Raw genomic sequence first — 25,844 nt, 5'->3', positions numbered from 1 at the left:
CACTGTGACTCAAGTGATAGAGCGCTAGCCTTGAGCAGAAGAGCTGAGGGACAGCACCTAGGTCCAGAGTTCAGCCGCCACGACCAACCAAAACCAAAACAAAAACAAAAAACAAAAAAAGTGAAATCTTAGAAGCCCAGCTTCCCCCAGGAAGTAAGCCCCACTAAGTCTTGTCTTCTCTCTTTGCTGAGGATACCAGCTAAACTCTTCTGAGCCCAGCAGGTCAGACTCTTAGATCTAGACATGAACTGTGTGATAGTCTTTCTCAGACTAATTTTCCTTATCTGTAAAATGGAGCTAGCAACTACCTCATGCAATTATTGAGAGAATTATGTAGTCTTTCTTTTTAAAAAAAATTTTTTTTGTCAGTCATGGGGCTTAAACCCAGGGCCTGGGTTCTGTTCCTGAGCTCTTTCTTTTGCTCAAGGCTAGTGAGCTACCACTTTGAACCACAGCGCCACTTCTGGTTTTCTGGTGGTGAATTGAAGATAAGATAAAGAGTCTCATGGACTTTCCTGCCTAGGTTGGCTTTGAACCATGACCTTCAGATCTCAGCCTCCTGAGCATTTAGGATTATAGGCATGGGCCACTGACACCTGGCTTTAGTCATTTGTGTGTGTGTGTGTGTGTGCGTGTGTGTGTGTGTGTGTGTGTGTGTGTGTGCGCGCGCGCGCGTGCCATACTGGGGCTTGAACTCGGGGCTTGGGTAATATCTGTTAGGTTTTTCCACTCAAGGATTGCACTCTTCCACTTGAAGCACAGCTCCACTTCCAGTTTTTGAGTGGTTAATTGGAGATAAGAGTCACAGGCATTCCAACCCAGGCTGGCTTTGAACTGTGATTCTCAGACCTTAGCCTCCTGAGTAGCTAGAATTTCAGGCCTGAGCCACCAGAGTCCAGCCCCCTTTTAATTTTCATTATTATTTATTTTTTGTATGTGCCAGTAATGGGGCTTGAACTCAGTGCCTAGATGTTGTCCCTTAGTTTTTTTTTTTTTTGTTTGTTTGTTTTTTTACTAAAGCTGGTGTTCTACCACTTGGGACAGTTCCACTTCCAGCTTTTTGGTGGTTAACTGGGAATAAGAGTCTCTTACTTTTGTCTGTCCAGGCTGGCTTCAGACCACAATTCTCAAATTTCAGCCTTCTGAGTAGCTGATTACAGGTGTTGAGCCACCAGTGCCCAGCTAAGGTCAGATTCTGAATGTCTGGGGTTAGACTTCAATATAGGCATTTTGGGAGGAATGCCAATTAAACCTCTAGTGTCTTTGACTATAGTTACAGAAAAGTCTTGTCCCATTGCTGCTTAAGAACCCCTCCCCCCCACACCCCACTATCATTGTTACAGAATGAAGGGCAGTGTGATAATTGATTAGAACCTTCACAATCCAGGTTGTGTCAACTCATTCCAGGGACTCATTTTCAGAAGCATTTCTACTCCTCATCCCTATACCTCACACTGCAATCCCTCTGGGAGATACAAGCTTGTATGCCCTGTCTTTTGGGCAGGTTAGACTCTCAGCTCTATCCTCTGCAAGCCTTCTTTTTTGTTTGTTTGTTTGTTTGTTTGTTTTTTGCCTGTCATGGGGCCTGAACTCTGGGCCTGGGCGCTGTCCCTCAGCTCTTCAGCTCAAGGTTAGCACTCTACCACTGGAGCCACAGTGCCACTTCCGGCTTTTTCTGTTTATGTGGTGCTGAGGAATCAAACCCAGGGCCTCATGCTTGCAAGGCATGCACTCTACAGCTGAGCTCCTTCCCAGCCTTCTGCAAGCCTTCTTAACATGCTTCTTCTTCCTCCTCCTCCTCCTCCTCCTCCTCCTCCTCCTCCTCCTCCTCCTCCTCCTCCTCCTCCTCCTCCTCCTCCTCCTCCTCCTCCTCCTCCTCCTCTTCCTCCTCCTCCTCCTCCTCTTCCTACTCCTCCTCCTCTTCCTCCCTGATCCTTTTTTACTCAAGGCTAGCCAAGCTCCATTTCCAGCTTTTGGGTTAGTTAATTGGAAATGTCTTACAAGCTTTCTTACAAGCAGTCTTTGAACCTTGATCCTATGATTACAGGTGTGAGCCACCTGTGCCTGGCAATGCTTTGATTCCTCCCTCGGGTCATGAGATAGTTTGCAGAGCAATGTGGGGGCATGGCTGTCCCATGTCCTCCCCAACTAAGCATGCATCTGTGCAGCTAGCCCTGCACTCCAGGGCTTTGCAGATGGTCCCACCAGATGGTTCAGATCAGATGGTTCATGGGGCTTGAACTCTGGGCCTGGGCTCTGTCCCTCAGCTCTTCAGCTCAAGGCAAACGCTCTACCACTTGAGCCACAGTGCCACTTCTGGTTTTCTGATGGTTTATTGGTGATGAATCTCACCGACTTTCCGGCCCAGGCTGGCTTTGAACCTCGATCCTCAGGTCTCAGCCTCCTGAGAAGCCGGGATTACAGGCGAGAGACACCAGCGCCCGACTGTTTCAGACTTCTGACAAACTAGACTACCAGGCCTTTAGCTTCTTTAAAATGCTCTCCCTGAGCAAGGGAAGGGGCGACATCAAAAAAGAAATGTACTCTTTATCGTCTGTAACTGTAACACCTCTGTACATCACCTTTATAATAACAATAAAACGTTTTAAATATAAAAAAGATGCCCTGGCGCCCCCTGGAAGGCGCCGGTGGGGTGGGGGTGGGGGGGCGGCACACTGTAACAAAGTCCAGTCACACGAACAGAGAGTCGTCTTTATTGCCTTTTTACTAGGGACTGACACCGGCGAGCAAAAGGGAGAAGACAGGACCCGAACAGGGACAGGAGAGAAGGGTTCAGATCCCGGGCCGCCCGGCTGGCACGGCTGCAGCGGCTGCAGCGGCGGGACAAGGTGGGCCGGGGCAGGGCCGGGCCGGGGGCTCTGCGCCTGCGCGGCGGCGGCCCATGGTCAGGATGCCCGCGGCGTGGTTGCCGCTGGCCTGCAGGAGGCGCTGCAGCCGGCCCTGGAGGCCCGGGGGTCCCAGCCTCCGCTTGCCCAGCGTGAGGATGCCGGCGGCGTGATTGCCCGCGCCGTGCAGCAGCTCGTACAGGCGACAGGAGCACGTCTTCTGGCGACAGCAATCGGGCAGAGGCTGCGCGGCCGCCCCGGGGGACAGGAGCGCGGGCGGCAGCAGCAGCAGCAGCAACAGTGTCACAGCCGCCCAGGAGACCTAGGGAGGGAGGCAGAGACTAGAATGCTGGAGGTCTTCCTCTCTCCCGGCCCATCCACTAGCCTCCATTGCTCAGGCCCTAACTCTTCTAACCTTGTGCTGACAATCAGTTTTCCTGCTTCTGTCCTTGCTGTCTCCTTTGCTAGCTCATCCTGCAAGACCCAGCAGAGTATCTCCCCCAGGAAGTCCATTGGAGATTGCCTGGGTAGACTCAATCCCTCACCTTGCATGATACCTTGGTCCCCATATAAGGCTTACCATTCCACCTAGAGACAGGTGTGTCTGAGTCTGTCTGCTCCAGTTTTTTCATTATTGTTGTTCTGGGTGTGTTTGTGGGGTTTTTTTTCCCTCTTTTTTTTTTTTTTTTTCTTCTCTAAGTCATGAGGCTTGAACTCAGGACCTGGGCGCTGTCCCTGAGCTCTTCAGCTCAAGGCGAGCACTCTACCACTTGAGCCATGGCGCCACTTCCAGTTTTTTGAGTGGTTAATTGGAGATAAGTGTTTCACAGGGATTTTTCTGCCCAGGCTGGCTTCGAACCAAGATCCTCAGATCTCAGCCTCCTGAGTAGCTAGGATTACAGAGTAGTTAGGATTACAGATGTGAGTCATCAGCACCCAGCCAGAAGTTGTTTTTAACATGGGGAAAACAGAGGCCTTATTTAAAGTCACCCTCCCCTCCCCCTTGCCCACACAGCAAGCAACCAGGTAGAAATCCATGATCAGCAGCACTCTAGGCTGTTGTATCCTCTGCCTTTTGCAGGAGAAACGACACCATGACTTCTGACCCATTTTGCACTCTTTAGAACACTCTTTACCTGTACAGTGCAGGGCTACTGGGAGGATGAGAAGTCAGGTACAAACAGCACTTGACAGGCACATAGTAAATCCTCAATAAACATAAGCTCTTAGAAGAACAGGGCACAGGACATGGTGTCAGCTAAGTCAGGTTAGTGGCCAGGAGTTCACATTAGGGAAACACTTTTGGCCTTTTCTCCAGCCCCCTGAGCAAGCATTCCTTTGACCTCCCTGCTATGGTGTCTTTACCTTTGTGGAAGGAAGCTTCATGGCGTCTGGTTATCCCAAAAAGGAAGTGTCTGCAGTGCAGAGGTCCAAATGGCTGCAAAGCTTGAGACCAGCGTCTGGGTGTGACCGACAAGCAGGGGCCCAGGGTTTATATTGCTCTGAGGTGGCGGGGACACGAGGAGCACTTGCGTCCTTTCCAGAGCCAGACAAAGGCCAGTCTAAGATTAGTATCCCAAAATGGGGACCGTCTCCAGGTTGGGCCTAAGGAATGGCAGTGGAGGCATTAGGAGGCCCGGGTTGGATGTCTGTGACCTTGGTTCCCCTCTTTTGTCTATCTGCCTGCTCCTTGGAGATGGGGTGGTCTCCCAGCACTAATGAGGCCACCTTGCACCCAGGAATCTGACTGGATAATAGAAGCCTAAGCCTTCTCTGGGGCACTGCCTGGGACAATGGGGGAGAGGGCAGCTACTAATTAGGGGCAGCATTGTGCCTGTGTGTCCATTGTGTTGAGACACAACAAGCCCCCACCCTTCCCTGTCACTGCCTCTGGGATCTCTGTCAGGTTCCAGAGCCTTCTTCCTCCATGGAGACAGTTTCTGAGCTGCTCTCCCCTGCTGCCCAGCTTTCCTTTCCTTCTACCCATTCCACCAATCTTCATGATGGAAAACCCTGGAGAGCCACTGCAGGCAGTAGGAGCAAAACGCAGCCAGACTTGGTTCCTGCTGGAAGCTGGTGGAAAAGTATCCTCCTCATTTCTTCTTCTTCCTCCCATCTCCATGGGATCCCCTTTTCTCCACTGATTTTTTTTTTTTTTTTTTTTTTTTTGGTCGTGGGGCTTGAACTCTGGGCCTGGGCGCTGTCCCTCAGCTCTTCAGCTCAAGGCGAGCGCTCTACCACTTGAGCTACAGCGCCACTTCCGGTTTTCTGGTGGTTTATTGGAGATAGGAGTCTCACGGTCTCTCCTGCCCGGGCTGGCTTTGAACCGCGATCCTCAGATCTCAGCCTCCTGAATAGCTAGGATTACAGGCGTGAGCCACCAGCGCCCGACTTCCACTGATTTTTTTTTTGTCAGTGGTGAGACTTGAACTCAGGGCCTGAGCACTGTCCCTTAGCTCTTTTGCTCAAGGCTAGTGCTCTACCACTTTGAGCCACAGCTCCACTTCCAGTTTTCTGGTGGTTAATTGGAGATAAGATCCTCATGGAATTTCCTGCCTGAGCTGGCTTTGAACCACGATCCTCAGATCTCAGCCTCCTGAGTAGCTAGGATTATAGGTATGAACCACTGGTGCCTAGCCCCCTTCTCCATCTTTAGTGGTGGAGCCATTTAGCATGAAGGACTCATATTCTCTGTAAACTTAGCTTCTATTTAGGGCACTGTAACCGAGCCCCTGTTCTAGGCCAGCCTCAAGTAGCATGAGTGCAGCAATGTACATAGGCCTGCTTTCAAGAAACACACAAGTCTGGGTGTGGTGACATTTGACACAAGAATTCAAGAGAGGGAAGAATAGTCATAGGCAAAGACTTCCTGGGTTGCAAGGAGGGGGAGGGGAAGTGAGAGGAGAGCTGGGGCTCTTGAAGGCTTTGTCTGAAAAGTAGACAAGTAGGTTAAAGGAACAGGCATGCTTCAGAAGAGACAACTGATAAAAGGTTGGAGGTGACAGGGTTTTGCTCACGTGGGGTGGGGGCGTGGTACTCAGTATGGAGAAAAGAGAAATGACTGTGAGGGCCAGCATTTTCTTTTCTTTTATTCTGTGCCAGTACTGGGCTTGAACTCTGGGCACTGTACTCTTAACTTGGCTTTTTTACTCAAGGCTGTTCTGATCCTTATACCTGAGTAGCTAGAATTAGAGGTGTGAGCTACCAGCACCAGACAAAAATGTTCAAAGGACCTAATGGTTCAAGTTGATTGGTCTTCCTCTGTCGATGGAGAGCCACTGTGGGGTGGGGTTGAAATGGGAAAGTCGTGGGCTGTGGTGGAGCTGGCTGACAAGGGAGGGGCCCACCTGTGGGGACCCTAGAGGGACTGAGTTGCAGTGCAGAGGTAGAATTGGAAGTTCAACAAATGATCCAGAACAGAGCAGCCTTGATTTAGGACCTATGGGGCCTTAGGAAATCACACAAGGTGGGAGGCTCAGTTTCCCCACTGCTCTGAATTTGCTTCCTACTGTGATAACGTTGCAATTTGAAGTATCGCTCCCCCTATGCCCATTATAGAAGTGAGTTGTGGTTGTTTGGTCAGAAAAGGGTCCTTATAGGGCACTGGACGTTGTGACAGCTTTTTCACCTTTCAGCTATGCTGGTGACTCAGGGGGAAGCTGAAAGGCAGTCTGTGTTTTCTAGGTTGCCTTAGGCAAGAAGGAGCTGCTTAATCCTCCAGGAAGCACTTCAGATTGAGCAAGGGAGGAGGGTCACAGTAACTCACTACTGCTGCAGGTGGCTTCCAATCACCCTGCTGGGGACCCTTGAGAGATCTTACAGAACACACTTGAAACTTGTCTTACTCAGAGAAATGATGCTGAGGTTTTTATTCATCAACTCCTGTCCCCCATACTGATGAAGGACATGAATTCCAATTTATTTTGGACCACCCCAATACATGGTTCAAGTGGCCAGAGAACACCACTGGGCTGAGAGACACAGGAAACCATTGGTATGACTGGGAATCCTCTAGTAATGTCCTCCATAGCCGGCCAAGGTGGATATGGGCAGGGCACTGCTGCATTCTGCTATAGTCCTAAAGCTCACACTTCAGAATTAGCCAACAAAGGCCAACATTTCCCATCAGGCCCAGGGGCTCTGATGAGCCAATGTCAAGTGAAAGTCTCTGGCCAAGGACTCTCCATCCAGAGAGGCCTCAGAGGAAAGAGTCAGGCTGGTGCTGTGGATAGCAGGGCTGTAGGCACCCGTGGCTCAGGACACCACCTTTCTCTGCAGGAGCTGGGCCAGGTGCCTATGCCTAAGGACCCGGGGCATGGAGGGAGGGAAGGAAGCTGAGGGGCAGGAGGACAGGGCAGCCCGGAGTGCTTGGAAGGCCCCTGGCCCCACCAGGTGCACCCTGGCAGGGCCCACGCTGCCTCTGAACCGCAGAGACTTGTAGTGAGGCGAGGCTTCCTGGAGGCAGTGGTCCAGCTGAGAACAGAATGGTCAGAGGCTGCTGTGAGGCTGTGTATACATGACTATGCTTGGGGAGGTGGGTAACGTGCAATCAGCACCCCTCCCATCCTGAGCCCTGGAAAGGGGCTTCTCCCCCCCTGCCTCTCTCTCCCTGTCACTCCCCTGGGGATGTGTGGAATGGAGAACAGGTGGTCACATCCTGGCCCCTATCTCCTTTACCTTATCTCGATTTCCTTCCGACAGATTCCGCAGCCCTCTCAGCTCCACAAACACCTCGTAGTGCGGCGCAGAGCCGTCAGAGGAGTCTGCAGACAAACCCCACATGCACACGTTTTCCTGAGAATGGGGTGGTTTTCAGGGCCAACACCCTTTGCCCCCATTTCTTCTTTCCTTCTGAGGCTCATGGGGGGGGGGAACCTAGAGCCTAATCTTAAATATGAGACAGGTCAGGAAAGGAAGTAGGTAAAAAGTGTAGCAGGAAAGAAGGGAGTTAGATCCAAAGAGGGACTTTTGTAAAGAGCAATAAAGGAAGCGGATCCTTTCCTCCTTTTTAGAGGTCTCCTGGCAGGATGGATATAGATTATGGCAACAACTGATGGAGACCCTTACTCAGAATGCTGCTTTCTACACAGCCATGGTCCAACAGCTTAGCTCCTGGCCACTGTCCCACTGCCTGGGCCAGGGCTTCGGAGAACATCTTCTCACCAGTCATTTCTCCCCGTACACTCAAAGTCTGGTCCAGCCTGGGGGAGGAAGAGGGCAAAGGCAGTGGTGCCCAGTATACAAGGACAGCCCTTCAGTACCCCTGGGGTTGCTTACCTGTACATGAATCTGACAACTGGACACTTATTATAGGCACCAACCACCTGTACCACATCACCCAAGCGGCATCTGAGGGAGGAGGGGTGGGAGAGAGGGTGAGCTCACCCCCTTGCTCGCCCCCCTCCCCCAGCGGGGCATCAGAAGGCCTGAGGTAGCAGGGGCAGGGGCAGCGGATCACCTGGTCAGGCTGATGTGGTCAGTCAGCACCAGCTCATACTCCTTGCCCCTTTGGGCCTCAGTCAGAAGGAACGTGGGAGCTGTCTCCTCTTGAGTTTCTTCCTTGATTGGGAGCAGCTCAATAAAAGGGGCTCCAGGGTGCAGGAGGTAGAGCCCATGGGGCTGCTCTGGCCATAAGTTTAGGCCTACCACCCCTGCAGGGAGCAAAGCAACTTCTTTGCCATCTGGTGGTGCACTGACATCAGACAACAGCAGCAGGCCGCCAAGCCTTATTCTGGACTCCAGGCTCCCCCTCCTCCCCATCCTCCTCCCCATTCTTTCTGGCTTCCAGGCCCAGCCTTGTTTGTTCCCTTCTGGGAAGAGGCAGGCAGAGGGCTGTGGCTTTAGAGGTAGCAGAGCGGAGAGTAAATCCTAAAACTGGGGAGTTTCATGCAACATTCCTGCTTCTCTGTGAACCTGAGTGTTCACACATCTGTGAGATACAGCTGAGAATCCCCAGTGTGTACAGTGTATGAAGCATTCAAGGAGTCTAGGACTCAGTGTATGGCCAAGACTGTATACCTGTGACCCATCCCCGCTCCACCCACCCTGCATTCAGCTGACCTCCAGAAGCAGCATAGGCAGGAGAGAAGAAGGCTAGCCCTTGACACCACAAAGCCCCAAGGGCAGCCACTGCCTCGGCCTGTCCTCCTGCATCCAGAGTCACCACCACCCGCAGCTGTGGCCACAGCCGAAGGGCCAGTCCTCGGGATCCCTGCTTTAGGGCCTCCCGCAGCTCAGCTGCCCGTTTGGGGAGCGGCGCCCCTGTGTTCCCAGCAGCTATTGCCTCCGCCAGTTCTTCGCCCTTGACCTCCAGGCCTGAGAAGACATCCAGGAGCTCCACTGCTGTTCCAGCCTCCAGTGCTCTCAGCCCTGGGGACCTGAGTGCCACGAGCAACAGGGCCTCAGTGTCCTTGGCCCCTGGGGGTCTTGCCCAGCTCAGGACACTCCCAGGCCAGGGGAGAGGGCTGGGCCATGGAGATGTGGGGGTCACACAGGCAGTCCCTCCTGGAGCTAGCACTTCTGGATAGGCCTTGTTTAGGGCTACAAGACCCAGCAGGGTGGCCTGATGGGGGAAACAAGAACGGCTGTTAGGAGCCAGGTGCTAGTGGCTCACATCTATAATCCAAAGCTACTCGGGAGGCTGAGGTCTGAGGATCATGGTTCAAAGCCAGCCCAGACAGAAAAATCTGTGAGACTCTCATCTCTAGCCAGCAAAATAAACAAACAAATAAATCAATAAATTTTAAAAAGCCAGAAGTGGAACTGTGGCTCAAGTGATAGAGTGCTAGCCTTGAGCAAAAAAGGGACGGTGCCCAGGCCCTGAGTTCAAGCTCAGACCTCACAAAGAAAAGAAATAAGAGAAAGAAAGAAAGAGGAAAGAAAGAAAAGAAAAGAAAAGAAAAGAAAAAAAAAGTTATTAGTCTGACTTCACAGCCAGACCCTAAATGGCCAGTTGGAGTGTTCTTGTCAACTCTGACTGAAGCGTTTGGCAGTAAGTAGAGGTCTTGGTGTGCTAGGCTCTGGCCATTCCAGTTTACCTGCAGAGAGGCCTCTCCTGAGTACTGGTTGGAGATAGGTGGTGGGAGGTGGGCCACATTTTCTTCCTCTGGGGCTTGGCTGGGATTGGTCAGTGGAAGACGATTCCGAAAGGTGTTCATATCTGTAGCCCCAAAGACACAAGAAACACCTCAAGAGGATGCATAGTTTCTCAAGAGTTTCAAGCAACACTGGTGAGACCTTTCTGGAAGGAACCCAGCACAGGGCTTGGTATGGGAGAACATCTAGAAGAGGTGGGGAAGAACTATGAGTAGAGAAAGAGAGAAGAAAAGGAAGGACAAGGGATTATAAAAGGGACCAGGGTTACAGGGAGCCAGTGGCTCACACTGGTTATCCTAGCTACTGAAGAGTCTGAGATCTGAGGATTGAGATTTTGAAGTCCATAACACTCTTATCTCCAATTAACCAGCCAGAAGCCAGAAGTGGAGCTGTGGTTCAAGTGGTGAAGAACCAGACTTTGAGTGAAAAAGCTCAGGGACAGCACCTAAGTCCAGAGTTCAAGCCCTAGGAAAGGCATCAAAAGAAGAAAAGGCATCAAAAGAAGAAAAGGAAACAGCTAAGGGACAGTAACGAGGTTCTGAGTTTCGGCCCAAGTACCAGGAGGTCCTGAATTCAAATCAGAGTATACACACACACACACATACACACACACACACACACTCAAGGTAAGAAAATTCATCTTATGTGAAATGGACAACCAATCCTGGGCCCTGGTGGGTCTCTGGGCCAGGACACACTGAATTGGTAATGGGGGTTGGGACAGTGTTCAGGTTCTAGAATCTGACTATACTGTGGGCTTGCTTTCAAACCTCCCCAGCCCCTGGAAAACACACCTGTGCTCCCCTTGGAGGAACAGCGGGGTCCCCAGGCTCTCTGTAGACACCAGGTCAGGGCTTGCTGCTGACTCTCCTCCACACACAGTGTGGTCTGTTCTAGTCTCCGCTGCTGCCACGCAGCTGCCCAGCACAGGACCCTCCATGCCACACGGTGCTGAAGGTTGGCAAGCCAGAGCAGCCTGGCTTCCAGGGATATCTGCTGCCCAAGCAAGGTGAATGTGGGCAGCAGCAGCAGCAGCAGCAGCAGCATGAGAAGCAGCAGCAGCAGCAGCCACAGCAACATCTCCACACAGTCCTGGGAGGAGAAAGGAACCCGTGGGGCCCTGCGGAGATGCCCCCGCCCCCACTACCACCGAAAAACCAAGGGAAAAGAAGTTACAGGGAAGCCAGGATCCTGCTGGGCAAGGGATGGTGTGGAGGACACTGAGGCTGACCTGAGTTCAGACCCTGCCTCTGCTGCTTGTTAGCTGAGTGGTCCTGGGTTACTGGTGCTGAGCTCACTTCCTGATCCTACAATAGGGAAGAATAATTAGTTCCCGCAGAAGGTAGAGAGTGTGGGGCACTGGCCTGACACTGAACCATAGTTACTTAAAGAATGACAGCTTTGGCTTTGTTTTCTCCCAGGATCCTCCCTGTCCCAGCTTGGTGGACCTCTGAAGCCCTAGGTAGTGGAGTCCAGGTCCACAAGCACCTATCCCACCCACTTCCGCTTACTCCCAGATCCCTCCCTCTGCCCCCCACCCTCCACCCCCAAGCCCCTCAGTGCCTGCAGTCTCAAAATACATCCGGCGAGAAAGGTGGAGCGATGGCTTTAATGGGCTGGACATAAATGAGGAAATCCGGCAAGAAGAGGGAGGAGCTGGGGGGTGCTCTTAAAGGGACCAGACCTAAGGGACAACAAATTGCGTGCTAGCTCAGGCCAGTAGGTGAGGGAGTTCAACCCAGAGTAGCTGATTCTCAAACATGGGCAGGTGAAGGAAGAAAAGGCTGAGTGTGGAAAAGAGAACCATTAAACAGCTTGAATCGTGAGGGAAGGACTCTCCATCCTGGAGCAGGTTCAAGTCAGAGAACTGCTAAAAACTAAAAGCTGCCAGGCAGCAGTGGCTCATGCCTGTAATGCTAGCAAAGCAGGAGGCTGAGATCTAAGGATTATAGTTTGAAGCCAGCAGAGGCTGGAAAGTCTGCGAGGCTCTTATCTCCAGTTAACCACCAAAAAAGCTAGAAGTGGCGTTGTAGCTCAAGTGGTAGAGTGCTAGCCTTGAGGGAAAAAACAAAAAAACCCTCAGGGACAGCACCCAGACATACAAACAGATAAAAGAGCATTTTACTCCAGAAATCTTTTTTCAAGGAAGTTAATAACTTTTTCCTTTCTTGGTTTTGTTTTTGTTTGTTTTTTCTTTTTGGTGGTACTGGGGTTTGAACTCAGGGCTTCATGCTTGCTAGGCTGACACCCTAGCACTCCACCTAGCCTGGCTATTTGCTAGCTAATTGGAGATGGAGTCTAGACTTCTCTGTTCTTGAGGCATTGGCACGTAGCCAACTTCTACCACTAAGCACTAAACTAGAATATGATGTGTCTCATAAGCAAACTGCCAAGAAATTACCAAGACAGAAGGAGACCTCATCCTTTTATACAGACAAGCAGATGCCCTCTATTACACATTTCCAAGATAAACAATAACCCATCCTTAAGTAAGACAACTTGACAGCACTGGTTTGTGTTTTTGTGGTTGTTGTGTTTGTTTTTTAACTAATACTTTATCCAGGCTCTACCTCGTTAATTGGCATGAGTGTCTGCATTAATTTGTTGACCTATCTCAAAGTAAAACAATTAATTAATTAATTTGTCAGTCATGGGGCCTGAACTCTGGACCTGGGCGCTGTCCCTCAGCTCTTCAGCTCAAGGCTAGCAAGGCAAGCATGCTACCACTGAGCCACCTTCCTAGCTCTTTTTTTTTTTTTTTGGTCAGTTGTGAGGTTTGACTTCAGGGCCTGGGCACTGTCCCAGAGCCATTTTGTGCTCCAGGCTAGCACGCTACCACTTTTTTTTTTTTGGGGGGGGGTCCAGTCGTGGGCCTGAGCACTGTCCCTCAGCTCAAGGCTAGTGCTCTACCACTTGAGCCACAGCACCACTTCTGGCTTTTTTCTTTTTGCTTATGTGGTGCTGAGGAATCAAACCCAGGGCCTCAGGCATGCAAGGTAAGCGCTCTACCACTGAGCCACCTTCCCAGCCCCTACTCTACCACTTTGAGTCACAGAACCACTTCTGGTTTTTGAGTGGTTAATTGGAGGTAAGAGTCTCACAGGAACTTTTCTGCCTGGACTGGTTTCGAACCATAATCCTCAGATCTCAGCCCCCTTAGTAGCTAGGATTATAGGCATGAGCCACTGGTGTCTGGCAAATCTATGATTTTTTTTTCTTTTTTTTTTTATTTACTTACTTTTTTTTAGGGGGGGAAGGGGTCCAGTCGTGGGGCCTGAACTCTGGGCCTAGGCGCTGTCCCTCAGCTCTTCAGCTCAAGGCTAGTGCTCTACCACTTGAGCCACAACGTCACTTCTGGCTTTTTTCTTTTTGCTTATGTGGTGCTGAGGGATCGAACCCAGGGCTTCATGCATGCAAGGCAAGCGCTCTACCACTGAGCCACCTTCCCAGCCCCTATTTTTATTAACTTTTAGATAGGATCTTGCTAACATTGCCTAGACTGGCCTCAAACTCACCATCCTCCTGTACCTGCCTACTGGGTAGCTGGGATTACATGCTTGCATTACCATACCTGGCTACAGTAGTGTTTCCTCCCTTCCTTTTTGTGCTGGTCTTAGAGCTTAAACTAAGGGCCTAGGCATTGTCCCTGAGCTTTTTTGCCCAAGGCTATAGCACTCTACCACTTGAACCTCAGATCCATTTTCAGTTTTTTTGGTAGTTAATTGGCAATGTCTCCCAGATTTTCTCCAACCTGAGCTGGCTTTGAATCTCAATCCTCAGATCTCAGCATCCTGAGGAGCTGGGATTATAGGCTTAAACCAGCAGCACCCTAGAGTTTCTTGAAATGAAGACGTGGTTAACTCTAACTTTCTGAAACTATTTCATCCCTTACCATGCTGCTCAGGTGCAATGTAACCAGGCTTGGCATGTGAGGCCCTTGAGGGGGTGTCTCCTCCAGGTGTGGACCGACAACCCCAGGGAATGCAGAAGTGTATTCTCAGCTTCCATGCAATTCTAGTGTCTCAAGACACTCAAACAAGGGGTGAGGGCAGCCCAGCGCCCTGACCTATACCAAGGTTCCCAGATTCCAAAGCACCCAGAAGTTTCAGAATGTCTCAGAAAATGCCTATCTAGTCCTGGAATGCTTTCCTACTCTGTAGGCATGATCGAGTCTTCTGCACGAATGACATTTTTTTCTTTTGTTTTTGGTGCCTGTACTGGGGCTTGAACTCAGGGCTTCAAGCTCTCAGCTCTGTTAATAATAATAATAATAATAATAATAATAATAATAATAATAAAAGGCCTTTTTGTGTGTGGTCTCATGGACTTTTCTACCCCAACTGGCTTTGAATCTCTGAAGCTCTATCTTTGGATCTCAATCTCCAGAGTAGCCAGGATTACAGGTGTGAGCTTCCAGTGCCTAGCCTGAGTGACCTTTCTCCCCGCCCCCCCTTTGGTGCTTATCTTGGGGCTTGAACTCAGTGCCTAGGCAGTCCCTAAGCTTTTTGGCTCAAGGCTGGTACTCTATTACTTGAGCCACCACTCTACTTCTTGCTGTTTTGGTGGCTAACTGGAGTTAAGTCTCATAGATTTTCCTGGCTAGGCTGGCTTTGAATGGAAATTCTCAGATTAGGATTTTAGGTATGTGGATGCCTTTCTTAACTTCTACTTGTAAGAGTCACCTCAGCTTCTTAGGGCCTGCCTCCATGTTCTTTTCCTTTTTCTTTTTTCTTGCCGGTCCTGAAGCTTGAACTCAGAGCCTGGGCACTGTCCTTGAGCCTCTCTGTGCTCAAGGTTAGCACTCTACCACTTGAGCCACAGTGCCACTTCCAGCCTTTTCTGTTTATGTGGTACTGAGGAATTGGGGCTTCATGCATGCTAGCCAAGCCCTCTACTACTAAGCCACATTCCCAGGCCCTTTATGTTCTTTTGTATTAATAAAGACCTTTGTCACTGCATGAACCAACTTCCTATTATCACACAGTAAGGGTCTCACAGGAGAGGTATCTGGATGCACTATATTTGACAAACAGGAAGTGGAAGGAGGTTTAGAGTTGGCCATCATTCTAATTTCCCAAAGATTACTTGAGCAGGCAGGTAAGAGACACTGCTATTTGCCAACAAAGCTAGTGGTTCACCCTTTTTTTTTTTTTTTTTTTTTGTCGGTTGTGGGGCTTGAACTCTGGGCCCGGGCGTTGTCCCTCAGCTCTTCAGCTCAAGGCGAGCGCTCTACCACTTGAGCTACAGCGCCGCTTCCGGTTTTCTGGTGGTTTATTGGAGATAGGAGTCTCACGGTCTTTCTTGCCCGGGCTGGCTTTAAACCGCGATCCTCAGATCTCAGCCTCCTGAGTAGCTAGGATTACAGGCGTGAGCCACCAGCGCCCGGCAGTGGTTCACCCTTTAAGCAGCTGGCACCCAACTAGTTCCCTTTTTCTTTTCTTTCTTCTTTTTTTTTTTTTTTTTAGGTCATGGGGCTTGAACTTTGGGCCTGGGCGCTGTCCCTCAGTTCTTCAGCTCAAGGCAAGCACTCTACCACCTGAGCCACAGCACCACTTCCAGTTTTCTGGTTTACTGGAGATAGGAGTCTCAAGGACTTTCCTGCCTGGGCTGGCTTTGAACCACAATCCTCAGATCTCAGCATCCTGAGTAGTAGTTCCTTTTTTCAAGGTCACAGTCTTGACTGAACACTTGTGCTTCTTAAAGCCACACTCTTCCCTTGACATGTGACGGACAGAAAGAAAGACCAGACTCCATAGTGTTCCTTCAGAGGAAGCCTTTATTGTAACATAAAATACACAATTCTGACTGCCCCAAATTGTACACAATATTTTTTTGGTAGCTATCTACTAATCTGCCTCGACACTAAAATATGTATCTGAAATAATTTCACAAAGTTTGAAAAAAAGAAAATTATAAAAACTATACTTCCATTGTAAGTGCTATCCAGTTTGGTGTCTCCTGCACTCCCTGCCCCCTAAAAAAAAGCCCTGCATATACCACCTGGAGCTGTGTGTGGCTAGGAGCTGAGGGCAGGTGGGCAAGAAGGGAGGGGAGGGGAGGCAGGGGGTGGGGGTGGAGATGGGCCTAGCTCCTTCTTGTGGTTGGAGGAGCAGGGCAAGAGAGAAAAGAGAAAACAGAAAGCAGATTAGAGAGCTAGAGAGCCTTCCAGTCCCAAACCTCCATCTCTAGGCACAGCTTCAGGAGAAAACTGATGGCAGCTCAAGCAACTGTGTGGAAAGCCAAGCTCTTTGGTACCCTTCCTTCCTAACCTCTTGACAGTGAGCTCCAAGTAGCCTGCAACTGCCAGGCTGCTCTGCCTCTTTTGTGGGCCCTGGATCTGTGTCCATCAGCAATGTGAAAGTGTGTCCATCCACAGGTCCTTTGCTAGGGTAGCCTGGGACAAAGAGGCAAGTACAGGCAAAGGATCTCTGAGTGTCAGGAGGGAAAGGGCTCTTTAAGCCTGGGCTCCCCTCAGCTGTCAGGCTTTCTGTTTCTACTTTCCACCTTCACAGTGGGAATTTGGATCAAATCTTCAGGGGAGGGGAGGAGCTGGGCATCCTCCATCCACACTGGTATCCATGGAGGGGGTTGCTGTGTTCCTGAGGCAGACAGTCTACTGCTGGGCATAGAAAAATAAATCAGTATATGAAACCAAGCCAAGGCAAACAGCAGCTTTTAAAAAGTCATCTTCCAATAAATAATTTACTACAGAGGAGTATTTTTCTTTTAACAGCATTGATAAATTCAGAAGTTTTTTTCTTTTTGTAAAAAAAATATGTTTATTTACTCACATGTATAAAAATAAGTTTTAGGGCCATCCTTTCCTGGGTGTGGTCCTGCCCTAACTCTGGAGGGGCTGAGAGGGGCCTCGTGGGCCTTAACCATAAGCTTTCTGCTCTCCCCCATCCAGCCTGCCTGCTGCAGCCCCTCCTTTCTTCTGGTGAAATGCTGCACAGGAAATGGTGGAACAAAATCATGTCAAGGCTTTTTTTGTTTCTCCGGCTTACCCAACTTCCCAGCAAACCTGATGACTGCATTTCTCCATTCACATACTCCCAACACAGCGCTGGGTGATGCATGGCCTGCTGAACCAGCGGCTCAACGTGCAGGCCACAGGCCTGCCACCCCCTCCTCGGGACACAGAATGTGACAAGGAAGGGAAAAGAGGTGACCCGGATACAAACAGCTGAGGACCCAAAACGTTGGAAGAGAGAAATTCCATGTCAAATTCAGGTGCAAAGGGGAAAACAAAGACGACCCAATTTAGGAACAAAACTACCACTCAACGTTTTTAGAAAGCTATTGGCAATATAATAAGCCTTTAGAAAGCCCCGGATCGGGCCTCCGGGGCCCAGAGGAAGGACGGGCAGCACAGAAGGGCAGCTGCCTGGGCAACAAGGCTACACTCAGCACCTGAGAGCTGAACTGGCATGCCATGCTTCCCTGGCTGAAAAACAGGGCATCACACTGCATTCTTGTGATTCTCTGTCCTTCCCTCTACTTTGCCAAATGGGTGTGCACAGGTATATACACATAACTGATTGTCAAGTAGAGAGCGAAAGAGAGAGGGAGAAAGAAAAAGGGGGGAGAAGGGGAGGAGTGGAGAGGGAGGGGAAGGGAAGAAGAAGAGGAAGGGAAGGAGAAGGGAAGGAGAGAATGTTAGGATGGGTTACGTGATATACAAAAAGCTACCACCTATCCATCCAAAAACCCGTGGCTTCCCTTGCCCCAAAGATCTTTAATGTTGTTTCTTTTCCCATCCCTTTGTGTGTGTGTGTGTGTGTGTACATGCATGCACATGCACGTGTGTGCGCACACACACACACTCACACACACACAGGGGCTGAGAAGAGAGGACAGGAGGACTAGCTCTGTCAAAAGGCCGTCATCCACATCTTAGAAGACAAGCAGAGACAATGACAGTTTGTACAGACTGCCTGGCAGAGTGACGAAGACTTCCCAGAGGTGCCTTTTCCTCCCTTTGTTCTTGTTTTACTTGCGTAGCCTCATGTCAAAGTTCAGCCACTCTTAAGACACATGGCCAAATTCCAGGGTTCATAGAACTAATTGCCTTTGGCATGAGGCACGAACAAGCACAATCTCTGTGTGAGGCCCTGGAGCTGTATCCAGACTCTGGGCAGCCAGGAGCGGAAACACCACAATGTGCAAGCTCACACGCACACTCACACTCACTCTTCACTGGTGCCACCATGCACAGAAACACTAAAGTCACAACTAGTATTAACACTTCACATTATGAATATTGTTTCCAAAGAGAAGCGATTCATGGAATTAAAACATCCACAAGAATAATTCCTCGGGCGAGGATGAAGAAGCTGAGGGGAGTAAGGCCAAGTGGGTCACGACTGGGCATGAGGGATCCACTGACTGTCCATGGGCCGGCCTAGGAGCTCCTCCACACGCCGGGCCACGTCCATGGTGTCTTCTAGGTCGAAGTCCCCATCGGTGTCAAGAACCGAGTCAGGACTTGGGAGGAAAAACAAGAGATGGAGGTCACCAGGAAGGCGGCCTGGGCGCTTGTCCCCTCAGCCCTACACCCTTAAAGAAGAAGCCTTTGCTGGCTGGCTCTACAGAGAGGCATAGATACCAACATCCACCTAGTTGCCCCAACACTAACTGACCAGACCTATCCACCCTCAGTCCTTACACATAGCAAAACAAATCTCCAGTTAGAGGGGAGCAGATGCCATTTGTCTGAGCCCACTCAAAACTACAGTTTTCCTGGGTGAATCTCTCCTTCCCACAGCCCATAGCCCAGGCCTCCCTGAGTGGTCTCAGATCCCCAGGATCTTTCATTCCTTTTGCTTACCAGCCCCCCACCCCCTCCTCCCAGGGGACCAGCTGCAGCCAGACTCCCAGTGCCTCCCCACGGACCCCCACTAGAACACGACCTACTTCTGTGGGTACATGTTGTAATGAGTCTGGGGGCACACTGCTGGGGAGGGCGCCTGGTCCATGTACGTGGCGCCGGCCCCGGCATCTGCAGACGCGTTCACAAACCTGCAGAAGGGAACACAATGAGGCCAGTGGTGCTGATGTGGGGTGTGGTGACGTCATTTGCAGGGTGTAGAAGGACAAGGTGCCCCACTGAGTCCTGGGGATCTGGTTCTAGTCATGGGGCCCTGGATGCTGATGAAATATGACTAAGCCTAGGGATCCAGAGGGCTGATCAGGTTCTCAGGGGCTCAGGGATGCTGGGCTCAGCAGGGGAGGGTGGCCATGTTGGATGTTGGGGACATAGAAGGAGGAGGAACAGGAGACTGGGAGTGGGTAATACTTACTCAGGAACCACTTGCTTGATCTGTGGCTTCACGTATCCGTCAACTGCTTTAGCTGCCAAGGCAAGAACTGTGCTGAGAACCAACATTCTCAAATGGAATAAGATGCAATCTCTCTTAAGAATCACAAACTTTTCTCTGGAGAAGACACAGTCATCTAATTTTATCTTAGGACATGACAAACACTCATATTTCCATCTGTTTGGCAATCTTAAAGAGAAGTTGAAAACTTAGGTATCTTGCAGACTGGCCAGGATATTTTAAAAAAATTCTTCAACTCATAGAAAATATATTCTTCTGCAACAACCTAAGTTAACTGTTAACTGCACACAGTCATAAAAAGAAAATATCAAGCCAGGTGCTGGTGGCTCACACCTATAATCCTAGCTAGCTACTCAGGAGGCTGAAATCTGAGGATAGCAGTTGGAAGCCAGGCTGGGCAGGAAAGTCTATGAAACTCTTATCTCCAATTAACTATTCAGGAAAAGCCAGAAGTGGCACTGTGGCTCAAGTGGTAGAGTGTTAGCCCTGAGCACAAATAGTCTCAGTGCCCAGGCCCTGAGTTCAAGCACCAGGACCAGCAAAAAAGAAAAAAAAAATCTTTTTATTCTGTCTTGACATGTAGTCCAAGCTGGCCTCAAATTTGTACTCCTCCTGCCTTAGCCTCCTAAATGCTAGCATTGTAAGAGTCATCATCACCATACCCAGCAGGGAGAAAAAAAACTCTCATATCTTAAAAAGTACACAGTCAAAGATGAAATAGAGATTTTGTTCTCCAGATCCTGGGGCAGTATTAGGACTGGCAGAGGTTGCAAGAGGCCAATTTTCTAGTTTTAGAAGTAGACAAGGAACCACGACCCTCCTTACTGCTAGTGTTCTAGCAGAAACAGTATCGTGACCACACAGTAACTCCCAGCATTAGGGAGCAATGGATGTGACTTAATGATCCTTGATCAAGTAATTCTACTTCTGAGTATCTACTTCTTCAACTTAGAGAGTGTGTCTCTTTTTCCTGTACCTGCCTGCTTTTCCTTGCCCTGTCACTTCTGTATGTGGAAGGCAATTTGATTGCTGACCAGAAACAGTTGTCAGTGCTGATGTTGGTTGAATGAAAAACCTGTGGATGCTGTCCCTGACTCTGTACAAATGCCATGGGGTAAGAATAGACAAGAGGTGGTCTACATGTGTCCTAGCCAGCTATAGTCACCCATTCTAGAGGCTTTTTGTTGTTGGTGGTGGTGGTTGTGGGGCCCGGGTGCTGTCCCTCATCTCTTCAGCTCAAGGCTAGCACTCTACCACTTGAGCCACAACACCACTTCCGGCCTTTTCTGCTTATGTGGTGCTGAGGAATCAAACCCAGGTCCTCATACAAGGCAAACACTCTACCACTGAGCCACCTTCCCAGCCCCTCTAGAGGCTTCTTATGGAGATACAGTTAGGTGGGTGGAATTTAGAGTCAGCTGTGAGTGAATGAAGTCTTGTCTCCCAAGCACAGAAGTGTGGGAACCATACAAACCGAACTACATTAGTACAGGGACTCATACTATCAATAGAGCAGAGGTGTTAGCTAAACAGCCTAGCAAAGTGAAAGGTTATCCTAGCCGCCAGCGTCTCAGGAGAGTTGTTAGCTAAACAGTCCAAAGTGTCTTGTCCTAGCCTACAGCTCTGTCAGCAGCTATCTTTCACGACAGCTCATGACAGCTGTACCTTATGCTCAACAGAGAATTTTATAGATTGGCAAACAGATTAAACACACACACACACACACCACACACACCACACACACACACACACACACACACACACACACACACACACACACACACACACACACACACACACACACACAAAACTAAAGAAAGGCTAGGCATCTGTGGTTCACACCTATAAGCCTAGCTACTCAGGAGCCTGAGATATTAGGATTAAGATTTGAAGCCAGCCCAAGCAGGAAAATCTGTGAGAATTTTATCTCCAATTAACTACTAAAAAAGTCAGAAGTGGAGCTGTGGCTCAAGTGGAGAGCACTAGCCTTGAGCACAAAAGTTCAGGGCAGTGTCTAGGCTCTGAGTTTAAGCCTTAGGACCACACACACACACAACCAAAGAAAGGCTGTAAGAAACTAAAGCTTAAAAATCTAGATTTGTATTAACAAAAAAAAGTTGCAAAGCTGGGCACATGCTAGTAATCCCAGCTACTCAGAAGGCAGAAGTAGGAGGTTCACAGGGTGTGGCTCACGTGGCAGAGCACTCTTCCAGAAAGTACAAAGCTGAATTAAGTCTCCAGTACAAAAGAAAAACATTTATAGAATGGGTTTCTATAGAAATTGCCTGTATTTGCACTTCAGAAATAACATAGAGAAAATATTTGTTATAACAAAGGATTAATATAGTGTCTATATTAAAAGAAGCTTCAAAAGAAAAACAAGCAAGAAAGATGAACATGCACTTCAGAGAAAAAATACAAATGGCCAATGATATGATATAAAAAAATATAGGTTCTAGCTGGGCATTGGTGGTACCTAGCTACTCAGGAGGCTGAGATCTGAGAATCATGGTTCACAGCCATCCTGGACAGGCAAGTTCCAGAAAAAAGGCTGGAAGCAGAGATATGGCTCATGTGGCACAGTGCCAGGCTTGAATGAAAAAGCCAAGCAAGAGTATTAGGCCCTAAGTTCAAGCCCCCCTGCTGCCATTAATAAACATTAAAAAATAATTAAAAACATGTATTATGTAATATGGTCTGGAATATACTGAAATCACATTCTAGTTTGGCTACTTTTCTAGCTATGTCATCTTGAGTAGATTTTACCTTTCTGTTCTCAGTTCCCTTATCTGTAAAATGAGGATACTACTTGTTTTTATTTCACACAGCTGTGCTGAGGATGAAATGAGGTACTATAGGAGAAGTTTCTGGCACACAGCAAACATTTCACAGGATCAGCTGCTAATATATATATATATATATATATATATTTTTTTTTTTTTTTCCCCCCTTGGTTGTGGGGCCTGAGCTCTGGGCCTAGGCGCTATCCCTCAGCTCTTCAGCTTACGGTTAGTGCTCTACCACTTGAGCCACAGCACCACTTCCGCTTTTTCTGTTTATGTGGTGTTGAAGAATCATACCCAGGGTCTCATGCATGCAAGGTAAGCACTCTACCACTGAGCCACCTTCCTAGCTACTGCTATTATTATTTTGTTATTCCATTTATTATTATCATCATACGAAAAGATGTTTGAGGTTATCTAGAATCAAAGAAATGTAAGTAGGGCCCATAAGAAGCCATTTTTCTAGCAATCAAACCGGCAGGCATGACATAATGTTTGCAGCTTGTGGCTGGTAGAATGGAGAAGCAGATGCCTGACAGATATCTATGGGAGTGAAAATGGTCTCTGCTTACGTAAGGGCAGTTCTGGAAGCTTAAACAATATCATTCTTTGACATCAATTCTGCTTTAGGAATTTATCTTCAGTTATAATTGGACAAAATACATGCACAAGATTACCTTTAACCATAACCCCAAAAAGCAAATAAATTAAATCATAAATATCTTAATTAAACCAACACAGACTACAATGTGGAATTACTATACAATAGCATTCTGTACAATCATTGATATGTTGTTAGAAGATTGCATTATTGACTTATAATTTTTCTTAGGATTTATTTTTAAGTGGACGGGAAAATTAGGATACAAGATTACATACGGGTTGACCCAAACCTTATATCCTGGCTTCTGTGGCTAAGGCATCCCAGCTTCCGTCTTCTGGCCTCCACAGCCAGGGTGCCTGGCTTCAGCCTCCTGGCTTCTATGCTGAGGTGTCAGCCTCCTGGCCCCCATGAGCCTCTCCAGAGGCACTGAGCCCATGCCCCCTCAGGACTGCACTTGTCGCTAAGCCTTGCATGTGTTCTCTCTAGCTTCCACACTTTGTTCCATCGATTCAAATGTCACTTCTTCAGAAACCTCCCTGGACCACTAAGAGAATGACCTCCTCCCCCAACCTTCCCATCCCCTCATCCCTGTCACTTCTTTATCCCTACAGAATGCCACCTACAGAGTTGTTGGAAGATTTATCACCAACCTGCCTACAGATGACATGCAGTCATGTGATGCCTCTACTCTTCCTCTCCCTTCCTCCTTACCTCACCCCTTCTCTCCTTTTCCCTCCCTCCCTGCCCCACTCTCCCTCTTGTAGAGGTCCTGAGGCTTGAGTGTGCTGTCTCTGAGCATTTTTGCTCAAGGCTAGTACTCTATTACTTGAGTTACAGCTCCACTTCTGGCTTTTTGCTGGTTAATTGGAGATAAGATTCTCGTGGATTTCCCTGCCTACCTGGCTTCAAACTGTGATCCTCAGATCTCAGGTTCCTAAGTAGCTAGGACTACAGGTGTGAGCCACTGGCACCTGGCTGCTCTCTCTCTTATGCCTTTATGTGTCTCCTGAAAATGTATGGAATAGCCAGGCACTGGTGGCTCACACCTGTAATCCTAGCTACTCAGGAGGCTGAGATCTGAGGATCGTGGTTCAAAGCCAGCCCAGGCAGGAAAGTCCGTGAGACTCTTATCTCCAATAAAACTGGAAGTGGCCCTGTGGCTCAAGCAGTAGATCGCTTGCCTTGAGCTGAAGAACTCAGGGACAGTGCCCAAGCCCAGAGTTCAAGCCCCACAACTGACCAAAAAAAAAAAAAGAAAATGTATGGAAAGAGCTTCTAGACTCAGAAAACAATTCAAGCATCTCTGTCTTTTGCTGTTGTTTGTTGGAAGTACTGGGATCTGAACTCAGGGCCTTGTGCTTGCCAAGCAGATAGCTCTATTACCTGAGCCATGCCCCTTAATCCCATCTCTGTTTTTTTTTGTTTGTTTGTTTTTGTATTTTTTGGGTCTGGTCATGGGGCCTGAACTCGGCCTGGGCGCTGTCCCTCAGCTCTTCAGCTCAAGGATAGCGCTCTAACACTTGAGCCACAGTGCCACTTCTGGCTTTTTTCTTTGTGCTTATGTGGTGCTGAGGAATGGAACCCAGGGCCTCATGCATACAAGGCAAGCGCTCTACAACTGAGCCACCTTCCCAGCCCCCCATCTCTGTTTTGAAAATAGAATTAGAAAAATTTTATTAAATCTAAGCTCGTGTTAAAAGCAACTTGTTCCTTGTGACTTGGGATTAGTGACTGATGTGTTTTCTATGTGCAATGAACATGGTACAGGACTCACATCTGCCCTGGATACTGCTCAAACAGTAGTGACTGAATGCTAATTGTGTGAGTTTCCTGCAGCATGTGCACGCATGCGCATGCACACACACACACACACACACACACACACACACACACACACACACACACACACACACACACACACACACACACACACACACACACACAATCAAATGAAATCAGAATGCGAACATTGTTACCAGTGGCAGGCTCGCATGGAACTGGTGTATAATATTTGGAGTACACTTCATCTTTTGGCCGATCAGGAAACACGTATATAAGGTAATCCAAGTCCCCCAGACGGTCGGCCAGTGACCGGATGGAAAAGTCTCTGGTGGTAAAAGGCATCAGATTCCAAAACATCCTCTCCTCTAGATCAGTAAACAGAATAATCACATTCTAATCATGATTTCTGAACATGGGGACCTTGACACCCAGATAACACTACAAATTTAAGCTCTCCATGGAAATTGTTCCAACACAAATCTCTAGTTTAAAATAACCACAGGCTGCAGGTAACATACTTTTAAAAAGCCATGGTAGATAAGCCCTAGAGATACAATAATCTCAGGTCGATACAAGTTCAAGCAACATTCTGTCCTTCCCAGAAGAAACAGTTCTTATTGACTCCAATCCCCAATTCTCTGTACAATGGTATTTAAGAAAGCTAGAACACATGCTCATGTCCAGAGAAAGCAGTAAGAGCTATTAAAAACTATTAAGATCAGTAAGTCACAAAAAACCAACAAGCAAGCTACGCTATCTCATTATAGAGGCTGGAGGAAAGAATCGACATTCTTGTATGGCGATGATCAGAGGCTATACACTTAGGTTAACTAGGAAAAAGGGAGTGATTAATAGAGTGTACTATTATTCTCAGGATGCCAAATCATCCAAGTAATTCCGCACTAAAATAAGCTTCAGGTTGGGCAATAATGAGGGAAACATTTCAAAAGGGAAGTGGCTGAGATTGTGCAGACTGCAGTATTACATGGTTATACTTTTGTATTTCCCAAAATGTACAATTGTGTTTCCCATAATAAGACTGTTCACAGGCAGTCATTTGTGAGCAGCTGTGTCATGGTGATAATGGTTTGTATTTCCCATAATTAGTACTGGCCTCAACAAATAATAAGTACACAATCAATTGTTAAAATAATTTTGTAACAAAGGCAGCCTACTTTGGGACAGAAAACCAAGCTGTGTCTTATAGAAGGAGGAGACACTCACGAGAATCAAACTTCCAGGCAATGGTGATTCCACCGATTTCTGAGTCACTGAATCTCAGCAGAAAGGTCCCATCTGGCTTGTTAATGAGGAGGTCATGAGCCTGTTGCTTGTTCACAAAACCCAGGATGGCCCTAGAAGCAGAGGACGAGGTTAATGCCAGGAGGAAGAC

The 25,844-nt window shown here is 48.6% G+C and overlaps 3 protein-coding genes across 4 annotated transcripts in view; all 3 read right to left on the bottom strand.

Annotated features, from left to right (window-relative positions):
* Positions 1-2,793: 2,793 nt before the first annotated feature.
* Positions 2,794-4,232, bottom strand: Hcrt (hypocretin neuropeptide precursor). The gene is made up of 2 exons (XM_070026810.1): positions 4,212-4,232; positions 2,794-3,168 (listed from the first exon to the last, which is right to left on the bottom strand). The coding sequence occupies exons 1-2, from the start codon at positions 4,230-4,232 to the stop codon at positions 2,794-2,796; spliced, it is 396 nt and encodes a 131-aa protein (XP_069882911.1).
* Positions 4,233-6,693: 2,461 nt separating this feature from the next.
* Positions 6,694-11,557, bottom strand: Ghdc (GH3 domain containing). The gene is made up of 10 exons (XM_070028017.1): positions 11,505-11,557; positions 11,173-11,248; positions 10,736-11,033; positions 9,884-10,005; positions 8,907-9,408; positions 8,305-8,497; positions 8,124-8,195; positions 7,914-8,047; positions 7,524-7,609; positions 6,694-7,319 (listed from the first exon to the last, which is right to left on the bottom strand). The coding sequence occupies exons 3-10, from the start codon at positions 11,019-11,021 to the stop codon at positions 7,101-7,103; spliced, it is 1,614 nt and encodes a 537-aa protein (XP_069884118.1). The 5' UTR covers positions 11,022-11,033; positions 11,173-11,248; positions 11,505-11,557; the 3' UTR covers positions 6,694-7,100.
* Positions 11,558-15,699: 4,142 nt separating this feature from the next.
* LOC138830992 (signal transducer and activator of transcription 5B) overlaps positions 15,700-25,844 on the bottom strand; it is a 78,474-nt gene continuing 68,329 nt past the window's right edge. For both annotated transcript variants that reach the window (XM_070028015.1, XM_070028016.1), the window contains 5 exons: positions 25,676-25,806; positions 24,646-24,816; positions 19,244-19,295; positions 18,858-18,962; positions 15,700-18,428 (listed from right to left, as the gene is read on the bottom strand). In XM_070028015.1, coding sequence (XP_069884116.1) covers positions 18,302-18,428; positions 18,858-18,962; positions 19,244-19,295; positions 24,646-24,816; positions 25,676-25,806 — 586 coding nt within the window. In that variant the 3' untranslated portion in view covers positions 15,700-18,301. The remainder of the gene's footprint in view (positions 18,429-18,857; positions 18,963-19,243; positions 19,296-24,645; positions 24,817-25,675; positions 25,807-25,844) is intronic.

This window comes from Dipodomys merriami, unplaced genomic scaffold (genome assembly GCF_024711535.1).
Source record: "Dipodomys merriami isolate MVZ:Mamm:240054 unplaced genomic scaffold, mDipMer1.0.p SCAF_19, whole genome shotgun sequence".
Taxonomy (NCBI): Eukaryota; Metazoa; Chordata; class Mammalia; order Rodentia; family Heteromyidae; genus Dipodomys; species Dipodomys merriami.
The sequence above is the reverse complement of the archived record's forward strand: the minus strand, read 5'-3'. Positions and strand labels throughout refer to the sequence as shown.